The sequence below is a fragment of the Haliotis rufescens genome, unplaced genomic scaffold (assembly GCF_023055435.1).
Source record: "Haliotis rufescens isolate VD_foot unplaced genomic scaffold, xgHalRufe1.0.p SCAF_8, whole genome shotgun sequence".
NCBI lineage: Eukaryota > Metazoa > Mollusca > Gastropoda > Lepetellida > Haliotidae > Haliotis > Haliotis rufescens.
In genome coordinates, this window is record NW_025964372.1 from 54156091 (window position 1) to 54175302 (window position 19212).

A 19212-nucleotide genomic window follows, 5' to 3' on the forward strand; every position below is an offset into this window, starting at 1 on the left:
AGCCACTGTAGCCCAAGTTCGTCGTAAACTGGAACAAATAGCCAGTGTAGGCCAAGTTCGTTGGAAACTGGAATAGATAGCCAGTGTAGGCCAAGTTCGCTGGAAACTGGAACAGATAGACAGCTTACACCAACTATGTCGGAAACCGGAACAGATAGCCAGTGTAGGCCAAGTTTGTTGGAAACTGGAACAGATAGCCAGTGTAGGCCAAGTTTGTTGGAAACTGGAACAGATAGCCACTGTAGCCCAAGTTCGTCGTAAACTGGAACAAATAGCCAGTGTAGGCCAAGTTCGTTGGAAACTGGAATAGATAGCCAGTGTAGGCCAAGTTCGCTGGAAACTGGAACAGATAGACAGCTTACACCAACTATGTCGGAAACCGGAACAGATAGCCAGTGTAGGCCAAGTTTGTTGGAAACTGGAACAGATAGCCAGTGTAGGCCAAGTTTGTTGGAAACTGGAACAGATAGCCATTGTAGAGCAACTATGTCAGAAACTAGAACGAACTGGAACGAGTTCGTGTGTTAAAACAACAAAAGGCAGTAACTGAATCTAGTTGTAGAAAAGCTAGAAATAAGCTTACTACTTTGATAGAAAATCATGATCAACCATCACTGAGCTAAGGGATGGTGTCGATCAAATGAATGCTGATTTTGTGAAAGCAATGGATGTTATGATAAAGCTTTAAGGGTTTATGTTAAACTGGAGGAACGTGACAATGTTAAAAAGATGGATCAAGAAATAGATCGTTTGGAGAAGGAAAACAACTTAGCTCTTGAATCTTGAAAAGGATATCTGCAAAGCAGATCTGAATCTAATAGATCAGGAAATAAGATCCCAAATTATTAAACAACAAAGTCATGGTCAGAAGGATGAGCTAGCATTGCATGTTGGTATAACAAAATGCCCAGGTAAGTCTGATAATAAGGCCATAGGGAACGACATGTGGAAACAGTTGAAACATGTGTCGATACCTGTATTCTCAGGTGGTATAAAAACATCCAAGTTGGAAGGCTGCCTTTATGACTTGCATTGATCAGTCCACAGCCACATCTGAGTACAAGTTCTTACAACTGCGCCAATATCTCTCGGGCGAAGCGTTGAAATCAATTGAGTCTTTAGGTCACAGCTCAGTTGCTTATGAGTTGCTTGCACTAGAACGTCTTGACAGAAAGTTTGGTGGGAAGAGGCAGCAGATTGCAGTCCAAAATGAGGAAATTAGTAATTTCAAGCCAATTCATGAAGGCCATGTTCAGGATCTAGAGAAATTTGCTAATATTTTGGATGTTGCAGTCGCAAACATCACAGAATCTGACAAGATGGAGGAGTTAGGTAATGGCCTGCTTTAGGCCACCTTGTTGAAAAAGATGACTGAATTTATGGTCGCTCAATTTTAAAGGTGGGTGTATGAAAGGGACAGACAGGAGTCAGTAGAGACTCTCAGAGAATGGATAATGTTAGAATCAGAATTTCAGATTGTTGCACAGGAATAAGCACATGGATTGACTACACCAGGTAAGAGATCACAGGCAAAACAGGAAATGTCTAGCACATTTGTTAGTGATGTTAGTATCTGTGGTGTATGTGCTGAAGAGCATGAAATTTGGAACTGCAAAGTTTTCAAAGGTATGCTTGTTTCTGATTGATGGAACGAAGCCAAAAGATTGAAGCTTTATTTTCGATGTCTTAGGGACAATCGCCTTGGTAACAGCTGTTGTCAAAATAGGTTGTGTGGTATATCGGGTTGTTCAAGGAACCACAACAGACTATTACATAATGGAAACACTAGAAAGAATGAGTTCATTAACAAGACTTCGCGTGTCTACCAACACAGAGATATAGCAAACCACAAGTTGATGAGATTAATTTGGGTCACGATGCAGAAAACTCAAAATCTCCAAAACGTGATCAAACTGCAACATCTCATGTAACAATGCCACCGACATCAAACACTTTGATAGCTCTTCACACTGTTCCAGTGCTTTTGAAAAATGGGACTCGGAGCATTACAATAAATGCTTTGTTGGATAATGCGAGCACAAAGTCTTACATTAATGCCGACATTGCAGCTGAGTTGGGTTTACGGGGGGGACAACAGAAGATCTTTGCAAATGTTCCAAATGGTCACACAGAATTGTTTTAGACAACCAGGAACTACCATAAGCACCAGCATTTCGTCTGAGACTAAAACCTTGTGGCCGAAGTCTCTTAACTTAGTGGCAGATAGGGTTGGTTGGACCAGAAACACAAGAAGGTATATAATAAGGGTGTGCGGTATTACCGGTACACTGGTATATTGTGGTGCAAATCTTCAGCAATACGTATTGTGATATGTTTGTAAATGTAGCAATATATTGGGGCAATATAAATAAGTATATTTATGTGTTCCTTATCGATCTGGAGATGGAAAATAGCATCTTTCTGATACAACTCGCATCAGACAATCTTTTTATTAATTAGCGTGTACACATCACAGCTATCAAGCTTCTCACAGCGATAACCTGTTCGCAGAGCTCTCTATACCGAGAGTATAACAAAGGTGTCACACGCTGGGAAGGAGCTTGCTCTACCATGTGACCGTATTATCTCCCTTTATCGTTGATGCAATACAAAATAGCAGATGATTTCGACATCGTCGTAAATAAGGGACACTGACGGATGGTATCTGACATTAATACAGGGTATAACTCTGATTAACTCATGAAAATGTAAATTGGCAATATATTGCAATATATATCACAATACAGGTTAAAGTATGGCAATATATACAATAGAAAATCAAGGGCAATACACAGCCCCAGTATAAAATCCTCCTCGTGTGATTGCTGGGGGAACGATGGTGATGGTCCAAGGGCCTGACACTGTACGCCTTGCACATCCCCTACTGTAAGGAAGAGGGTTCACTGTACGCCCTGCACATCCCCTACTGTAAGGAAGAGGGTTCACTGTACACCCTGCACATCCCCTACTGTAAGGAAGAGGGTTCACTGTACGCCCTGCACATCCCCAACTGTAAGAAAGAGGGTTCACTGTACGCCCTGCACATCCCCTACTGTAAGGAAGAGGGTTCACTGTACGCCCTGCATACCCCCACTTTAAGCAAGAGGGTTCACTGCACGCCCTGCACATCCCCTACTGTAAGGAAGAGGGTTGACTGTACGCCCTGCATATCCCCTACTGTAAGGAAGAGGGTTCACTGTACGCCCTGCATACCCCTACTTTAAGGAAGAGGGTTCACTGTACGCCCTGCACATCCCCTACTGTAAGGAAGCTGGTTCACTGTATGCCCTGCACATCCCCTACTGTAAGGAAGAGGGTTCACTGTACGCACTGTACATCCCCTACTGTAAGGAAGAGGGTTCACTGTACGCCCTGCATACCCCTACTTTAAGCAAGAGGGTTCACTGCACGCCCTGCACATCCCCTACTGTAAGGAAGAGGGTTCACTGTACGCCCTGCATATCCCCTACTGTAAGGAAGAGGGTTCACTGTACGCTCTGCACATCCCCTATTGTAAGAAAGAGGGTTCACTGTACGCCCTGCATATCCCCACTTTAAGCAAGAGGGTTCACTGCACGCCCTGCACATCCCCTACTGTAAGGAAGAGGGTTCACTGTACGCCCTGCATATCCCCTACTGTAAGGAAGAGGGTTCACTGTATGCCCTGCATACCCCTACTTTAAGCAAGGGGGTTCACTGCACGCCCTGCACATCCCCTACTGTAAGGAAGAGGGTTCACTGTACGCCCTGCACATCCCCTACTGTAAGGAAGAGGGTTCACTGTACGCCCTGCATATCCCCTACTGTAAGGAAGAGGGTTCACTGTACGCCCTGCACATCCCCTACTGTAAGGAAGAGGGTTCACTGTACGCCCTGCACATCCCCTACTGTAAGGAAGAGGGTTCACTGTACGCCCTGCATATCCCCTACTGTAAGGAAGAGGGTTCACTGTACGCCCTGCACATCCCCTACTGTAAGGAAGAGGGTTCACTGTACGCCCTGCACATCCCCTACTGTAAGGAAGAGGGTTCACTGTACGCCCTGTTCATCCCCTACTGTAAGGAAGAGGGTTCACTGTACGCCCTGCATACCCCTACTGTAAGGAAGAGGGTTCACTGTATGCCCTGCATATCCCCTACTGTAAAAAAGAGGGTTCACTGTATGCCCTGCACATCCCCTACTGTAAGGAAGAGGGTTCACTGTATGCCCTGCACATCCCCTACTGTAAGGAAGAGGGGTCACTGTACGCCCTGCATATCCCCTACTGTAAGGAAGAGGGTTCACTGTACGCCTTGCACATCCCCTACTGTAAGGAAGAGGGTTCACTGTACGCCTTGCACATCCCCTACTGTAAGGAAGAGGGTTCACTGTAGGGCTTGGACAATGCACCAACTGTGATCCGATACGTATCACGATACCTTGTTCAGATCCGATTCGTATCAGGGTACCTTGTTCAAGATCCTATATGTATCACGAAACTTGCATGTGCTCTTATCTGTGGTGCGTAAGCCATCTTTTTCATAGACAGGATGACCAAATACCTGGTACACTGACGATTTTCAGTTGGCAGTGTCAAGTATGGCGCAATGGATGAAAATATTTACTTTTTCACCACTAATTGGTGTTTCGTGCAACAGCCATTAAAGTAAACATTTAAGGTATGAATCGATATATTTTTTACTTAGTGTGTGACTGTGATCGATACTTGTATCAGGAAGTTAAATATCGCGATCCACTGATGCATCAGTCTATCATCCCACCACTAGTATTCTGTAGCCAAGGTACAAGAACAGTAGTTAAGCAAGGTGTCGGCTACATCATGTACATCTCAGCCAGAACACAAACGACTAGCAAAATACAGTAAAGTACCATATTCATGAACCTAGTGCCAAACTGATTTGCAAAATTACTTCATCCACAATAAATATTGAAACACATGTGGCCACGCCTCCTTCCCAGACTGTCGTCGACTGATGGGCAAGGTGTTTGTTTGTTTGTTGTTTAACACCGCACTCAGCAATATTCCAACTATATGACGGTGGTCTGTAAATAATCGAGTCTGGACCAGACAATCCAGTGATAGACATCATGAGCATCGATCAATGCATTTGGGATCCGATGACATGCACAATAAAAGTCAGTCAGTCTGACCACCTGATCCTGTCAGTCGCCTCTTACGACAAGCATAGTCGCTTCTTACGGCAAGCATGGGTTGCTGAAGACCTATTCTACCCCGGGTCTTCACGGGTCAAGGTGTTATGTGCCAGGTTCCCACAAGTTCAACAAAACAAACAACAATTACAATATGTGCAGTGCCTCACCTTGTCTCTTATTTCTCGAGATATATCCAGGTGGCGGACACAGCACACAATGGCCTCATCGAACTTTCCCAGGACTTTGAGTGTATTTCCAAGGTTGCCGCTGGCTTTGGCTTCCCCCATCCTGTCAGCAAGAGCTCTGAAACACCAGTCAACAGTAAGTCAATAGTAAGTCCATACTACGTCTACAGTAAGTCAACAGTGAGTGAGTGAGTGAGTGAGTGAGTGAGTGAGTGAGTGAGTGAGTGAGTATGGTTTTATGGTGCTTTTAGCAATATTCCAGCAATATCACAACGGGGACAACATAAATGGGCTTTACATATTGTACCCATGAAGAGAATCGAACCTGGGTCCTCGGCATGACAAGCAAACTCTTTAAGCACGAGGCTACCTCCCCGCCCCCAAAATTAGTAAACAGTAGGTCCATAGTAAGTCCAGAGTAGGTCTGTAGTAAGTCTTTTACATATCAGGTCATTCAGTTCCCAAATCACTTTTCATCATTAATGACCGATTAATTTCTTGCTTCTTTAGACAAACCCCAAAGCAGAGCTACAGATAGGCTGCATAATTGCGTAAAATACCCCACCCATCCCCCACCCCAAACTATTCAAAACACAATTACTTTCAATTAACTTGCGTAAAGAAAAGCATGCATTAATGGAAAACTCAATTGTCTGAAAACAGCACACGTAAATACCCAATGAAGCTTTTTCAGCATGCATACAACAGTGCTAATATCTGGAGCTCTGACTTAAAGGTTTCGGGCCTATTGACATAACAACAGACATGCTGGAACAGATTGTTAGTGGAAGAAGTTGTAGGGTCAGACAGTGCCTGCTTTGGGATAAACTTCTTTATTTTCTATGTAACAGTTTGCTACAGATGCCATTTGTTTGATAGAAGTACAAGCACCTTAAGCAAACATCACATTGCAAGAATATAAAACCTGACATCCTTAAAAGTCAAGTCAGTCTCCATGGATGATGTTGTTGACCCACATGATGCCAGAGACCCTGGTGTTCCTGGCTGATGGGTTAGAGTACAACCAAAAACATGTAAACGTCATACCTATTAAGTCGTACCAATTGACCAACTGACCAACATAAATCAATAATTATCAAACATTAATGGTGGTTGCTATGGCTACATGTTGCACAAACACATACTATGACCTACTCCAGCACAGCAACATAGTGTTGACATGCGCCTTCAATGAAATACATCCCTTTTGCTGAACACTACAATGGGAACAGTAACCGTTATGATTGACCCTGTAACTCTTCAATGTTTCAATCCATGCATTTTGTAAATAGTCACCTTCATCCATCTAACATATATACATGAAACAATAGGACACCATCATGACTGCATTGTCACCTCACTGTGGGATATATAGACCAGAGCTCCAGATAAGCTTTTGGTGTTGTGGGTATTTTACCCATGCATTTTAAAATCATTGGGTATCAGTAATTCTATCTGGGTATTCAAATTTCTGTTACCCACTAGTTTTTACACATGTGGTTATTTAAGTTAAATATTTAAAAACACTATTCATCTAGTCCCTGCAAACTGGTGTCGTGTGGGTTGGAGAGCTTTACAGAACTCAAAAATACCGCGATACTTCCACAAGAAAGTGTGATGGCAAATGATCATGATGTAACTGTCATCGTAGAGTTTGGCAAGGTTGACGGAATGCCCGTTTATAATTTGAAAATAAGTTGCTGATTTGCTAATCGAATACGCAGGGTTACTTCACAATATTTTGATAATACGCACAAGTTTTAATTTTGTAGCGTATTTGTAATGTTCGTTGCGTATTTGATACGCTTGGATTTTATTTAACTGCGTATTTCTGCATTTCTGATGCGTATTTTACGCAGATACGCAGCTTATCTAGAGCTCTGTAGACTGTAACAGGTTGTATACATTGTTCTGAATAGAATAGAACACCTCACTGTGGGATATATAGACTCTAAATGTGTTGTATACATTGTCTAACACAGAACACCTCATTGTAGGCCATAGAGACTGGAACATGTTGTATACAATGTTCTATATAGAACACCTCATTGTGAGATGTATAGACTGTCATTGACTGTAACATGTTGTATACAATGTTCTATATAGAACACTTCACTGTGGGATATATAGACTGTCATTGACTGTAACATGTTGTATACAATGTTCTATATAGAACACCTCCCTGTAGGATGTATAGACTGTCATTGACTGGAACATGTTGTATACAATGTTCTATATAGAACACATCACTGTGGGATATATAGACGGTCATTGACTGTAACATGTTGTATACAATGTTCTATATAGAACACCTCACTGTGAGATGCATAGACTGTCATTGACTGTAATATGTTGTTTACAATGTTCTATAAAGAACACCTCACTGTGGGATGTATAGACTGTCATTGACTGTAACATGTTGTATACAATGTTCTATATAAAACACCTCACTGTGGGATGTATAGACTGTCATTGACTGTAACATGTTGTATACAATGTTCTATATAGAACACCTCACTTTGAGATGCATAGACTGTCATTGACTGAAACATGTTGTATACATTATTCTATATAGAGTGAGTGAGTTGGGTTTAACACAGCTTTTAACAGTATTCCAGTTATATCATTGTGTGTCAGCCCTATGTGGGAGGACAGCCCGAAGTGATGCAGGTTTCAGACGTTTACCACTTCGGTGAAACCCACGAGGACGGGTGTGGTGCTGACAAACCTTGAAACATAACCGGGATTCGAACCCACAATCATAGGTTTCTGGCCTTCCCCAGGGATACAACTCTGCACAATGAATCGCGGCACCTTAGACAACCTGGCCCCCTATTCTATATAGAACACATCAGAGTGGGATACATACACTGTAACATGTTGTATACACTGTTCTATATAGAACACCTCACTGTGGGATATATGCACTGTAACATGTTGTATACACTGTTCTATATAGAACACATCAGAGTGGGATACATACACTGTAACATGTTGTATACATTGTTCTATATAGAACACCTCATTGTTGGATACATACACTGTAACATGTTGTGTACATTGTTCTATATAGAACACATCAGAGTGGGATACATACACTGTAACATGTTGTATACATTGTTCTATATAGAACACCTCACTGTTGGATACATACACTGTAACATGTTGTATACATTGTTCTATATAGAACACATCAGAGTGGGATACATACACTGTAACATGTTGTATACACTGTTCTATATAGAACACCTCACTGTGGGATATATTCACTGTAACATGTTGTATACATTGTTCTATATAGAACACATCAGAGTGGGATACATACACTGTAACATGTTGTATACATTGTTCTATATAGAACACCTCACTGTTGGATACATACACTGTAACATGTTGTATACATTGTTCTATATAGAACACATCAGAGTGGGATACATACACTGTAACATGTTGTATACATTGTTCTATATAGAACACCTCACTGTTGGATACATACACTGTAACATGTTGTATACATTGTTCTATATAGAACACATCAGAGTGGGATACATACACTGTAACATGTTGTATACACTGTTCTATATAGAACACCTCACTGTGGGATATATTCACTGTAACATGTTGTATACATTGTTCTATATAGAACACCTCACTGTGGGATACATACACTGTAACATGTTGTATACATTGTTCTATATAGAACACCTCACTGTGGGATATATGCACTGTAACATGTTGTATACATTGTTCTATATAGAACAACTCACTGTGGGATATATTCACTGTAATATGTTGTATAAATTGTTCTTTATCATGTTTATAGAACACCTCACTGTGGGATACATACACTGTAATATGTTGTATAAATTGTTCTTTATAGAACACCTCACTGTGGGATATATTCACTGTAATATGTTGTATAAATTGTTCTTTATAGAACACCTCACTGTGAGGTAGACTGTCGAAATGTTTGATAGGCATTACTTAGAAGTTGACGAATGACAAAGTAGACACAATCTATGGATAACAACTTCTTTAATACTGTGAAGTTGACGTTTCTGTATAGATCCTTATACCGTTGTCAAGCAAGACTGTCTAAGACTGTCTAAGACTGTATAAGGTTCTATACTGAAATGTCGCCTTTACAGTATTAAAGAAGTTGTTATCCATAAATTGTGTCTACTTTGATATAGACTGTCATTATTCTAGACATTATTCTATACAGTTTATTTGTTATTTTGTTGTTTAACACCACAATCAGGATTATTCCAGCTGTATGACAGCGTCTGTAAATAATAGAGTCTGGACCACACAATCCAGTGATTGACATCATGTGCATCGAGCCACGCAATTGGGATCAATGACATGCATCTACCAAGTCAGCGAGCCTGACCACCTGATCCCATTAGTCGCCTCTTACAACAAGCTTAGTCGCCTTATGTATACTTTAATCTATATAGAACACCTCACATCACTGACACAGATTATAACATGTATACATTGTTCTATATAGAACACCTCACATCACTGACACAGATTATAACATGTATACATTGTTCTATATAGAACACCTCACATCACTGACACAGATTATAACATGTATACATTGTTCTATATAGAACACCTCACATCACTGACACAGATTATAACATGTATACATTGTTCTCTATAGAACACCTCACATCACTGTCACAGATTATAACATGTATACATTGTTCTATATAGAACACCTCACATCACTGTCACAGATTATAACATGTATACATTGTTCTCTATAGAACACCTCACATCACTGTCACAGATTATAACATGTATACATTGTTCTCTATAGAACACCTCACATCACTGTCACAGATTATAACATGTATACATTGTTCTCTATAGAACACCTCACATCACTGTCACAGATTATAACATGTATACATTGTTCTCTATAGAACACCTCACATCACTGTCAGATTATAACATGTATACATTGTTCTCTATAGAACACCTCACAACACTGTCACAGATTATAACATGTATACATTGTTCTATATAAAACACCTCACATCACTGTCACAGATTATAACATTTACACATTGTTCTATATAAAACACCTCACATCACTGACACAGATTATAACATGTACACATTGTTCTATATAGAACACCTCACATCACTGTCACAGATTATAACATGTATACATTGTTCTACCATTAGGCGACACTTTTTTGATTTCTTGGTTTACGGATGTGGCGCTCTTTCAAAGTCCAAATGTTAAAAAAAAAGAAAAAAGGAAAATTACCCTTTTGTCATTACCGCCGATCTTTTCGTCAAAAAGTTCTTACAAGAAAAGATTTCATTTCCTCGTCGAGCGTATAGCAAAGGGAAGTCACTCTGATATTTCTCGCTGGGATCATTCTCTAATACCATCAAAGCTTGTCAACGCAAAGCGCAGTGGTGACCAGTTTAACTCTTTCAACACTGCTGGCCGGTCAAGAAACCACGAGTCACACCGCTGGGTAGACCGACCAAGTCCCATCAAAATGGTTTATAATTTTATTAATCTACTTGTCATATCATTCATTTATTAAATCTATCACATTTCACAATGTCTGAAATACGTATTCCATTTGATTTTATCATTTTATATCTATAGATTAAAAATATATTCACTTGACACTATTTCACGCAATGTTATTGAAAATATAATTCTGGGACATACTTTGACAACAGGTCCTCATCAAACATGTCAACAGCAAAATAAAGACGTTTCATGCAAATCTTTGAATATAATATACAAAGTAAGAAAATCAACAAAAATATATCTAAAAGATGTCTGTGTTATTCATATGAAGCTTTGAAAATGGGGGTATTTCCTCATGTTAGTGAGCGGACAGCCACTATCATCGGGAAATAGGTGATGACAGATATTATTTGCAATTCTTTTTAAAATAATGTTCCGACTACGTAAACAAATGAAAATAAAAAAGAATTAGGTAAGTGGATTTTATTAAGTCTTATATTTGCCGAAAATTGTTAAATTTTCGCTTCAATGGTCCTTAATCTGGACAAAATGAATGTTTTAGCTTACAATATTTTTATTTAAAACGAACTTTATTAAGTTGTTAATGAAAATCTAAATTATGTAATACACATAACTTTCATATCAATAAACAATAGGATTAATTAGACCTTTCAAATAGTGTATGGCCAAACATGTAGTAGCAAAGATGTTTTACAAGCAGATAATCTCCTTGATAAATGTTGGCTTCATCTATCCCACAAAAGTCTCTGGGAACTTGGTGTCACAGCAGTAATCTTCTGGTTGGCTGGTGTTGAAAGAGTTAAACATTGCCTGTGCTGCCAAAATAGCAGCGTCCTTCAGCAGGTATAGAACTTTGGTACAGCTGATTGCTATTGCTGGATTCTTTTACCTATGGAACAATGTGAAAGGTCACCACTGAGTCTTCTCGTGGCTATTTCGATCTTGAATAGATTTTGTTGACATAAAATAGTAAAACTACAACTAATATGTGCTAGTCATAGAAGGGGTTTCCTTGATTGAATTGAAACTTACTGATTTACAGAAAACTGTCAGAACACTGAATGGATTTGTTATCAGAACAGGAATATCCCCCACATGCCTTGATTTAACTGACTTCAATAATTCTCAATTTGTATGCAAATAGTATGCAATATATATTGTGTGGTAAAATCCTGACTTGCTGTACATGGAGAAGTGGACAGAAATATGCAGAGTGGTACTAACCAGGAATAGGTGGGACACAGAACCAGCCAGTCAGTGTGTTAGATGTAGGGGGGGGGGTGCTACACAATCTTGGACTCCCATATCTTTCATTCTCAACACGAGGGGCATGTAAAGCTTTTCAGTTAATTCTTAATTTAGGCAAGGCCAAGACATGTGGCATGTATGCAGGAGACTGTGACAATGTATGTAACCTTGAGCCTACGGTTGCCGATCATCACCGTCATTAACAGCTTAGCCTCTGCTCATTGACTACTCAAGCCATCAGTTGCCTGTCAGTGGCTCGGATTAAATCTATTCCTTATCAAACGCCAAACTCAATTGCTCCTACAAGCATTTCTTCACAAACCAATTATATTAAGGAGATAAATTATGCCTGTGGCATATCCAGTAGTTTCTGCCCAAGTGGTGGTTTGTCTCAGCACAGGCAGGCTAGCCCCAACACAGTGTCACCTGATCAAGTCACACCTACTTACTGCACACAACAAATATCTACTCTACTGACCATGCACAGCTGCTAGTCAGTCTGTACAAGCCAAGGTCACAGTGTTATTATTAACATAAGCTAGACACCACAGTTGGACAGCATACTTGGCGGAGGGAAAAGCTATCACCAATAGGGCATTTAAATCAGTCTTGGCTACGACACTGCCAGTCAGAGTGCCTGCTAGGAATCCATTAATCCCAATGTGCTTGTTCTCATGAAAGTACCCTTTCTACCTCTAAATATTCACTGATGTCAGTAAACAGAAAATTATTAAAATTAAATGATTATGAAAATCTGGTAAGAATGAAGTACATGCCTGCTTGCATGAAGCAATTACCGTGCTGTTACTGACATCGAAGTTGCACCCAGATGGATGCACACAGACAGAAGGTTAAACACAGTGCTTTACAAATGACAGGACTGCCAAAAAGACAATCCCATGCAACACAGCTGATGTCCACTAGTACATGTCCATGATGTCCACACACTGGGATGGCTATCACATGGAAGACAGAGGCACAACACACACCCACCTGGCCAGATTCAGGTCATGTTTGTGGTACTCCAAGGCCTTGACATACTCCTGCAGGTAGAAGTACGCGTTGCCCAACTGACTGTAGATGGCGCTCAGGGTCTTTAGATCGTCGGTGCCGGCTTGCACGGCCGCCTCGAAGAACTGTACTCCTGTGTGGCAGTCCCCCGCCTTGCAGAGTCTCTCCCCTTCCAGGGCTAGTTCCATACAACTACACTCCAGCCTCTGCAACACAGAACAATCAATATTCCAGGGCAGTCGGCGCCATCACCGCCGCCTCACTTCGGGAGAAGGAGGAGGACTCTATAATAACTTTACATGCATGCACGACACACTGCTTCGTTAGCTGACGCACTGTTCATATACACTGTACACACTGTACACCATTCATTATACACCACACTACACCAGGCATTATACACCACACTACACCAGTCATTATACACCACATTGTACACTAGTCATTATACACCATACTGCACACCAGTCATTATACACTACACTTCACCAGTCATTATACACCACACTGTACACCAGTCATTATACACCACACTACACCAGTCATTATACACCACACTAAACCAGTCATTATACACACACTAAACCAGTCATTATACACCACACTACACCAGTCATTATACACCACACTACACCAGTCATTATACACCACACTACACCAGTCATTATACACCATACTGTACACCAGTGATTATACACCATACTGTACACGAGTCATTATACACCACACTGTACACCAATAATTATACACAACACTACACCAGGCATAAAACACCATACTGTACACCAGTCATTATACACCACACTGTACACCAATCATTATACACCACACTACACCAGTCATTATACACCACACTACACCAGTCATCATACACCACACTACACCAGTCATTATACACCACATTGTACACTAATCATTATACACCATACTGTACACCAGTCATTATACACTACACTTCACCAGTCATTATACACCACACTGTACACCAGTCATTATACACACCAGTCTTAATAAAACAAACTGTACAGCAGCCATTATACGCCACACTACACCTGTCATTATACACCAAACTAAACCAGTCATTATACACCACACTACACCAGTCATTATACACCACAATGTACACCAGTCATTATATACCAAACTAAACCAGTCATTATACACCACACTACACCAGTCATTATACACCACACTACACCAGTCATTATACACCACACTACACCAGTCATTATACACCATACTGTACACCAGTCATTATACACCACACTGTACACCAGTCATTATACACCACACTAAACCAGTCATTATACACCACACTACACCAGTCATTAGACACTACACTACACCAGTCATTATACACCACACTACACCAGTCATTATACACCACACTACACCAGTCATTATACACCATACTGTACACCAGTCATTATACACCACATCGTACACCAGTCATTATACACCACACTAAACCAGTCATTATACACCACACTACACCAGTCATTATACACCACACTACACCAGTCATTAGACACCACACTACACAAGTCATTATACACCACACTACACGAGTCATTATACTCCACACTACACCAGTTATCATACACCACACTACACGAGTCATTATACACCACACTACACCAGTCATTATACACCAGTCATTATACACCACACTAAACCAGTCATTATACACCACACTGTACACCAGTCATTATACACCACACTAAACCAGTCATTATACACCAGTCATTATACACCATACTATACAGCAGCCATTATTCACCACACTTCACCAGTCATTATACACGATACTGTACACCAGTCATTATACACCACACTACACCAGTCATTATACACTACACTACACCAGTCATTATACACCATACTGTACACCAGTCATTATACACCACACTAAACCAGTCATTATACACCACACTACACCAGTCATTATACACCATACTAAACCAGTCATGAAACACCATACTGTACACCAGGCATTACACACATTACTGTACACCAGTCATTATACACCATACTGTACACCAGTCATTATACACCACACTAAACCAGTCATTATACGCCACACTAAACCAGTCATTATACACCACACTGTACACCAGTCATTATACACCACACTAAACCAGTCATTGTACGCCACACTTTACACCAGTCATTATACACCACACTAAACCAGTCATTATACACCACACTTTACACCAGTCAATATACACCACACTACACCAATCATTATACACCACTTTACACCAGGCATTATACACCACACTACACCAACCATTATACACCACTCTACACCAGGCATTATACACCACACAATACCAGTCATTATACACTACACCAGTCATTATACACCATACTGTACACCAGTCATTTTACACCACACGACACCAGTCATTATACACCACACTAAACCAGTCATTATACACCACACTACACCAGTCATTATACACCATACTAAACCAGTCATGAAACACCATACTGTACACCAGGCATTACACACATTACTGTACACCAGTCATTATACACCATACTGCACACCAGTCATTATACACCACACTACACTGTCATTATACACCATACTGTACACCAGTCATTATACACCACACTACACCAGTCATTATACACCATACTGTACACCAGTCATTACACACCACACTACACCAGTCATTATACACCACACTACACCAGTCATTATACACCACACTACACCAGTCATTATACACCACACTACACCAGTCATTATACACCACACACTACCAGTCATTATACACTACACCAGTCATTATACACCACTCTACACCAGTCATTATACACCACACTGTACACCAGTCATTACACCACACTACACCAGTCATTATACACCACACTACACCAGGCATTATACACCACACAATACCAGTCATTATACACTACACCAGTCATTATACACCATACTGTACACCAGTCATTTTACACCACAAGACACCAGTCATTATACACCACACTAAACCAGTCATTATACACCACACTACACCAGTCATTATACACCATACTGTACACCAGTCATTTTACACCATACTGTACACCAGTCATTATACAACACAATACACTGTCATTATACACCATACTGTACACCAGTCATTATACACCACACTACACTGTCATTATACACCATACTGTACACCAGTCATTATACACCACACTACACCAGTCATTATACACCATACTATACAGCAGCCATTATTCACCACACTTCACCAGTCATTATACACGATACTGTACACCAGTCATTTTACACCACACGACACCAGTCATTATACACCACACTACACCAGTCATTATACACCACACTACACCAGTCATTATACACCACACTACACCAGTCATTATACACCATACTAAACCAGTCATGAAACACCATACTGTACACCAGGCATTACACACATTACTGTACACCAGTCATTATACACCATACTGTACACCAGTCATTATACACCACACTACACTGTCATTATACACCATACTGTACACCAGTCATTATACACCACACTACACCAGTCATTATACACCATACTGTACACCAGTCATTATACACCACACTACACTGTCATTATACACCATACTGTACACCAGTCATTATACACCACACTACACCAGTCATTATACACCATACTGTACACCAGTCATTATACACCACACTACACTGTCATTATACACCACACTGTACACCAGTCATTATACACCACACTACACCAGTCATTATACACCACACTTTACACCAGTCAATATACACCACACTACACCAGTCATTATACACCACACTACACTGTCATTATACACCATACTGTACACCAGTCATTATACACCACACTACACCAGTCATTATACACCATACTGTACACCAGTCATTATACACCACACTACACTGTCATTATACACCATACTGTACACCAGTCATTACACACCACACTAGACCAGTCATTATACACCATACTGTACACCAGTCATTATACACCACACTACACCAGTCATTATACACCATACTATACACCAGTCATTATACACCATACTGTACAGCCGCCATTATACACCACACTACACCAGTCATTATACACCATACTGTACACCAGTCATTATACACACCAGTCGTAATAAAACAAACTGTACAGCAGCCATTATACGCCACACTACACCTGTCATAATACACCACATGTACATACTGTACACATGTCATTATACACCATACAGTACAGCATTGTCATTATACACCATAAAGTACAGCAGTCATTATACACGACGCTACACCAGTCATAACAAGCATGAAATACTCACATCCCCCGCCAGTATGACATTTTGGGTGTGTGCAATGCTTTAGCTCCTGTGAACAATGTTCACTGGGCCTTTTTGTAAATGGCCTAATTGCAGCACTAATAAAAAGTTATTACTGGTGTTGTTTTTCCATCTGCAGTTTATGATAGAATATGTTACTGAATTTGTAATGAGTAAGGATGAGACATATGGAGGAACAACTTCTTTATTACAATTAGGAGCGATGGTTTCGGTGTAGGTTCTAACACCATTATCAAGCAAGTGAAGTACAGAGTATGGTTGACAAGAATATATAGTGTTTATACAGTTGAGTAGGTTTAAGATCAGTTACACTGTTGTATTTGTAATGAGTTGTGTTTCTGCATGAAGTTAGTCAGTGAATGCAACAACTGTGTCCATGACACTTTTGGAGGAACATACACTCAAGCAATGCAGAACTTACCGACAAGAAAGGAAATGTATGCAATACTGTGAGATGACATTATGTACCAAGTTTGATGAAGAAATATAGTACGGTTTTCAAGATCTGCTCCGGAAATGAGGACTACTGCCATTTTCAGTCTAAATCAAAGTCGTTGCCATGGAAACTCGAAAAATAACTTTTTTAAAAATCCAAAACTATCAAATGGCACCAGTTCACCACTAGACCTATCTATGTGCCAGGTATGGTGAATAAATATGGATGGTTTTCAAGATCTGCTCCGGAAACGAGGACTACCGCCATTTTCAGTCTAAATCAAAGTCGTTGCCATGGAAACTCGAAAAATAACTTTTTTTTAAATCCCAAACTATCAAAAGGCACCCTGTACATAAGTCCTTATACACCACACAGTACAGCTGTCCTTATACACCAACAACACTGTCATACACCATACTGTACAGTAGTAGCTATACACCACACAGTACAGCTGTCCTTATACACCAACAACACTGTCATACACAATACTGTACAGAAGTCATTATACACCACACAGTACAGCTGTCCTTCTACACCAACAACACTGTCATACACCATACTGTACAGAAGTCATTATACACCTATTCTGAACAACATTGTCATTATACACTACTGTGTACAACATTGTCATACACCTTACTGTACAGAAGTCATTATACACTATACAGTACAGCTGTCCTTATACACCAACAACACTGTCATACACCAAACTGTACAGAAGTCATTATACACCACACAGTACAGCTGTCCTTATACACCAACAACACTGTCATACACCATACTGTACAGAAGTCATTATACACCTATTCTGAACAACATTGTCATTATACACTACTGTGTACAACATTGTCATACACCTTACTGTACAGAAGTCATTATACACCACACAGTACAGCTGTCCTTATACACCAACAACACTGTCATACAACATACTGTACAGAAGTCATTATACACCACACAGTACAGCTGTCCTTATACACCAACAACACTGTCATACACCATACTGTACAGAAGTCATTATACACCACACAGTACAGCTGTCCTTATACACCAACAACACTGTCATACACCATACTCTACAGACGTCATTATACACCACACAGTACAGCTGTCCTTATACACCAACAACACTGTCATACACCATACTGTACAGAAGTCATTATACACCACACAGTACAGCTGTCCTTATACACCAACAACACTGTCATACACCATACTGTACAGAAGTCCTTATACACCACACAGTACAGCTGTCCTTATACACCAACAACACTGTCATACACCATACTGTACAGAAGTCATTA

At 40.3% G+C, this 19212-nt stretch overlaps 1 protein-coding gene across 1 annotated transcript in view; it reads right to left on the bottom strand.

The window, feature by feature from the left end:
* The window catches only part of LOC124124237 (G-protein-signaling modulator 2-like), a 113491-nt gene that overhangs the window by 70979 nt on the left and 23300 nt on the right, over positions 1-19212 (bottom strand). Inside the window, exons 3-4 of the mRNA XM_046487366.2 lie at positions 13111-13334; positions 5322-5457 (exon numbers count right to left, since the gene is read on the bottom strand). Of these exons, the coding sequence (XP_046343322.2) occupies positions 5322-5457; positions 13111-13334 (360 nt within the window). The remainder of the gene's footprint in view (positions 1-5321; positions 5458-13110; positions 13335-19212) is intronic.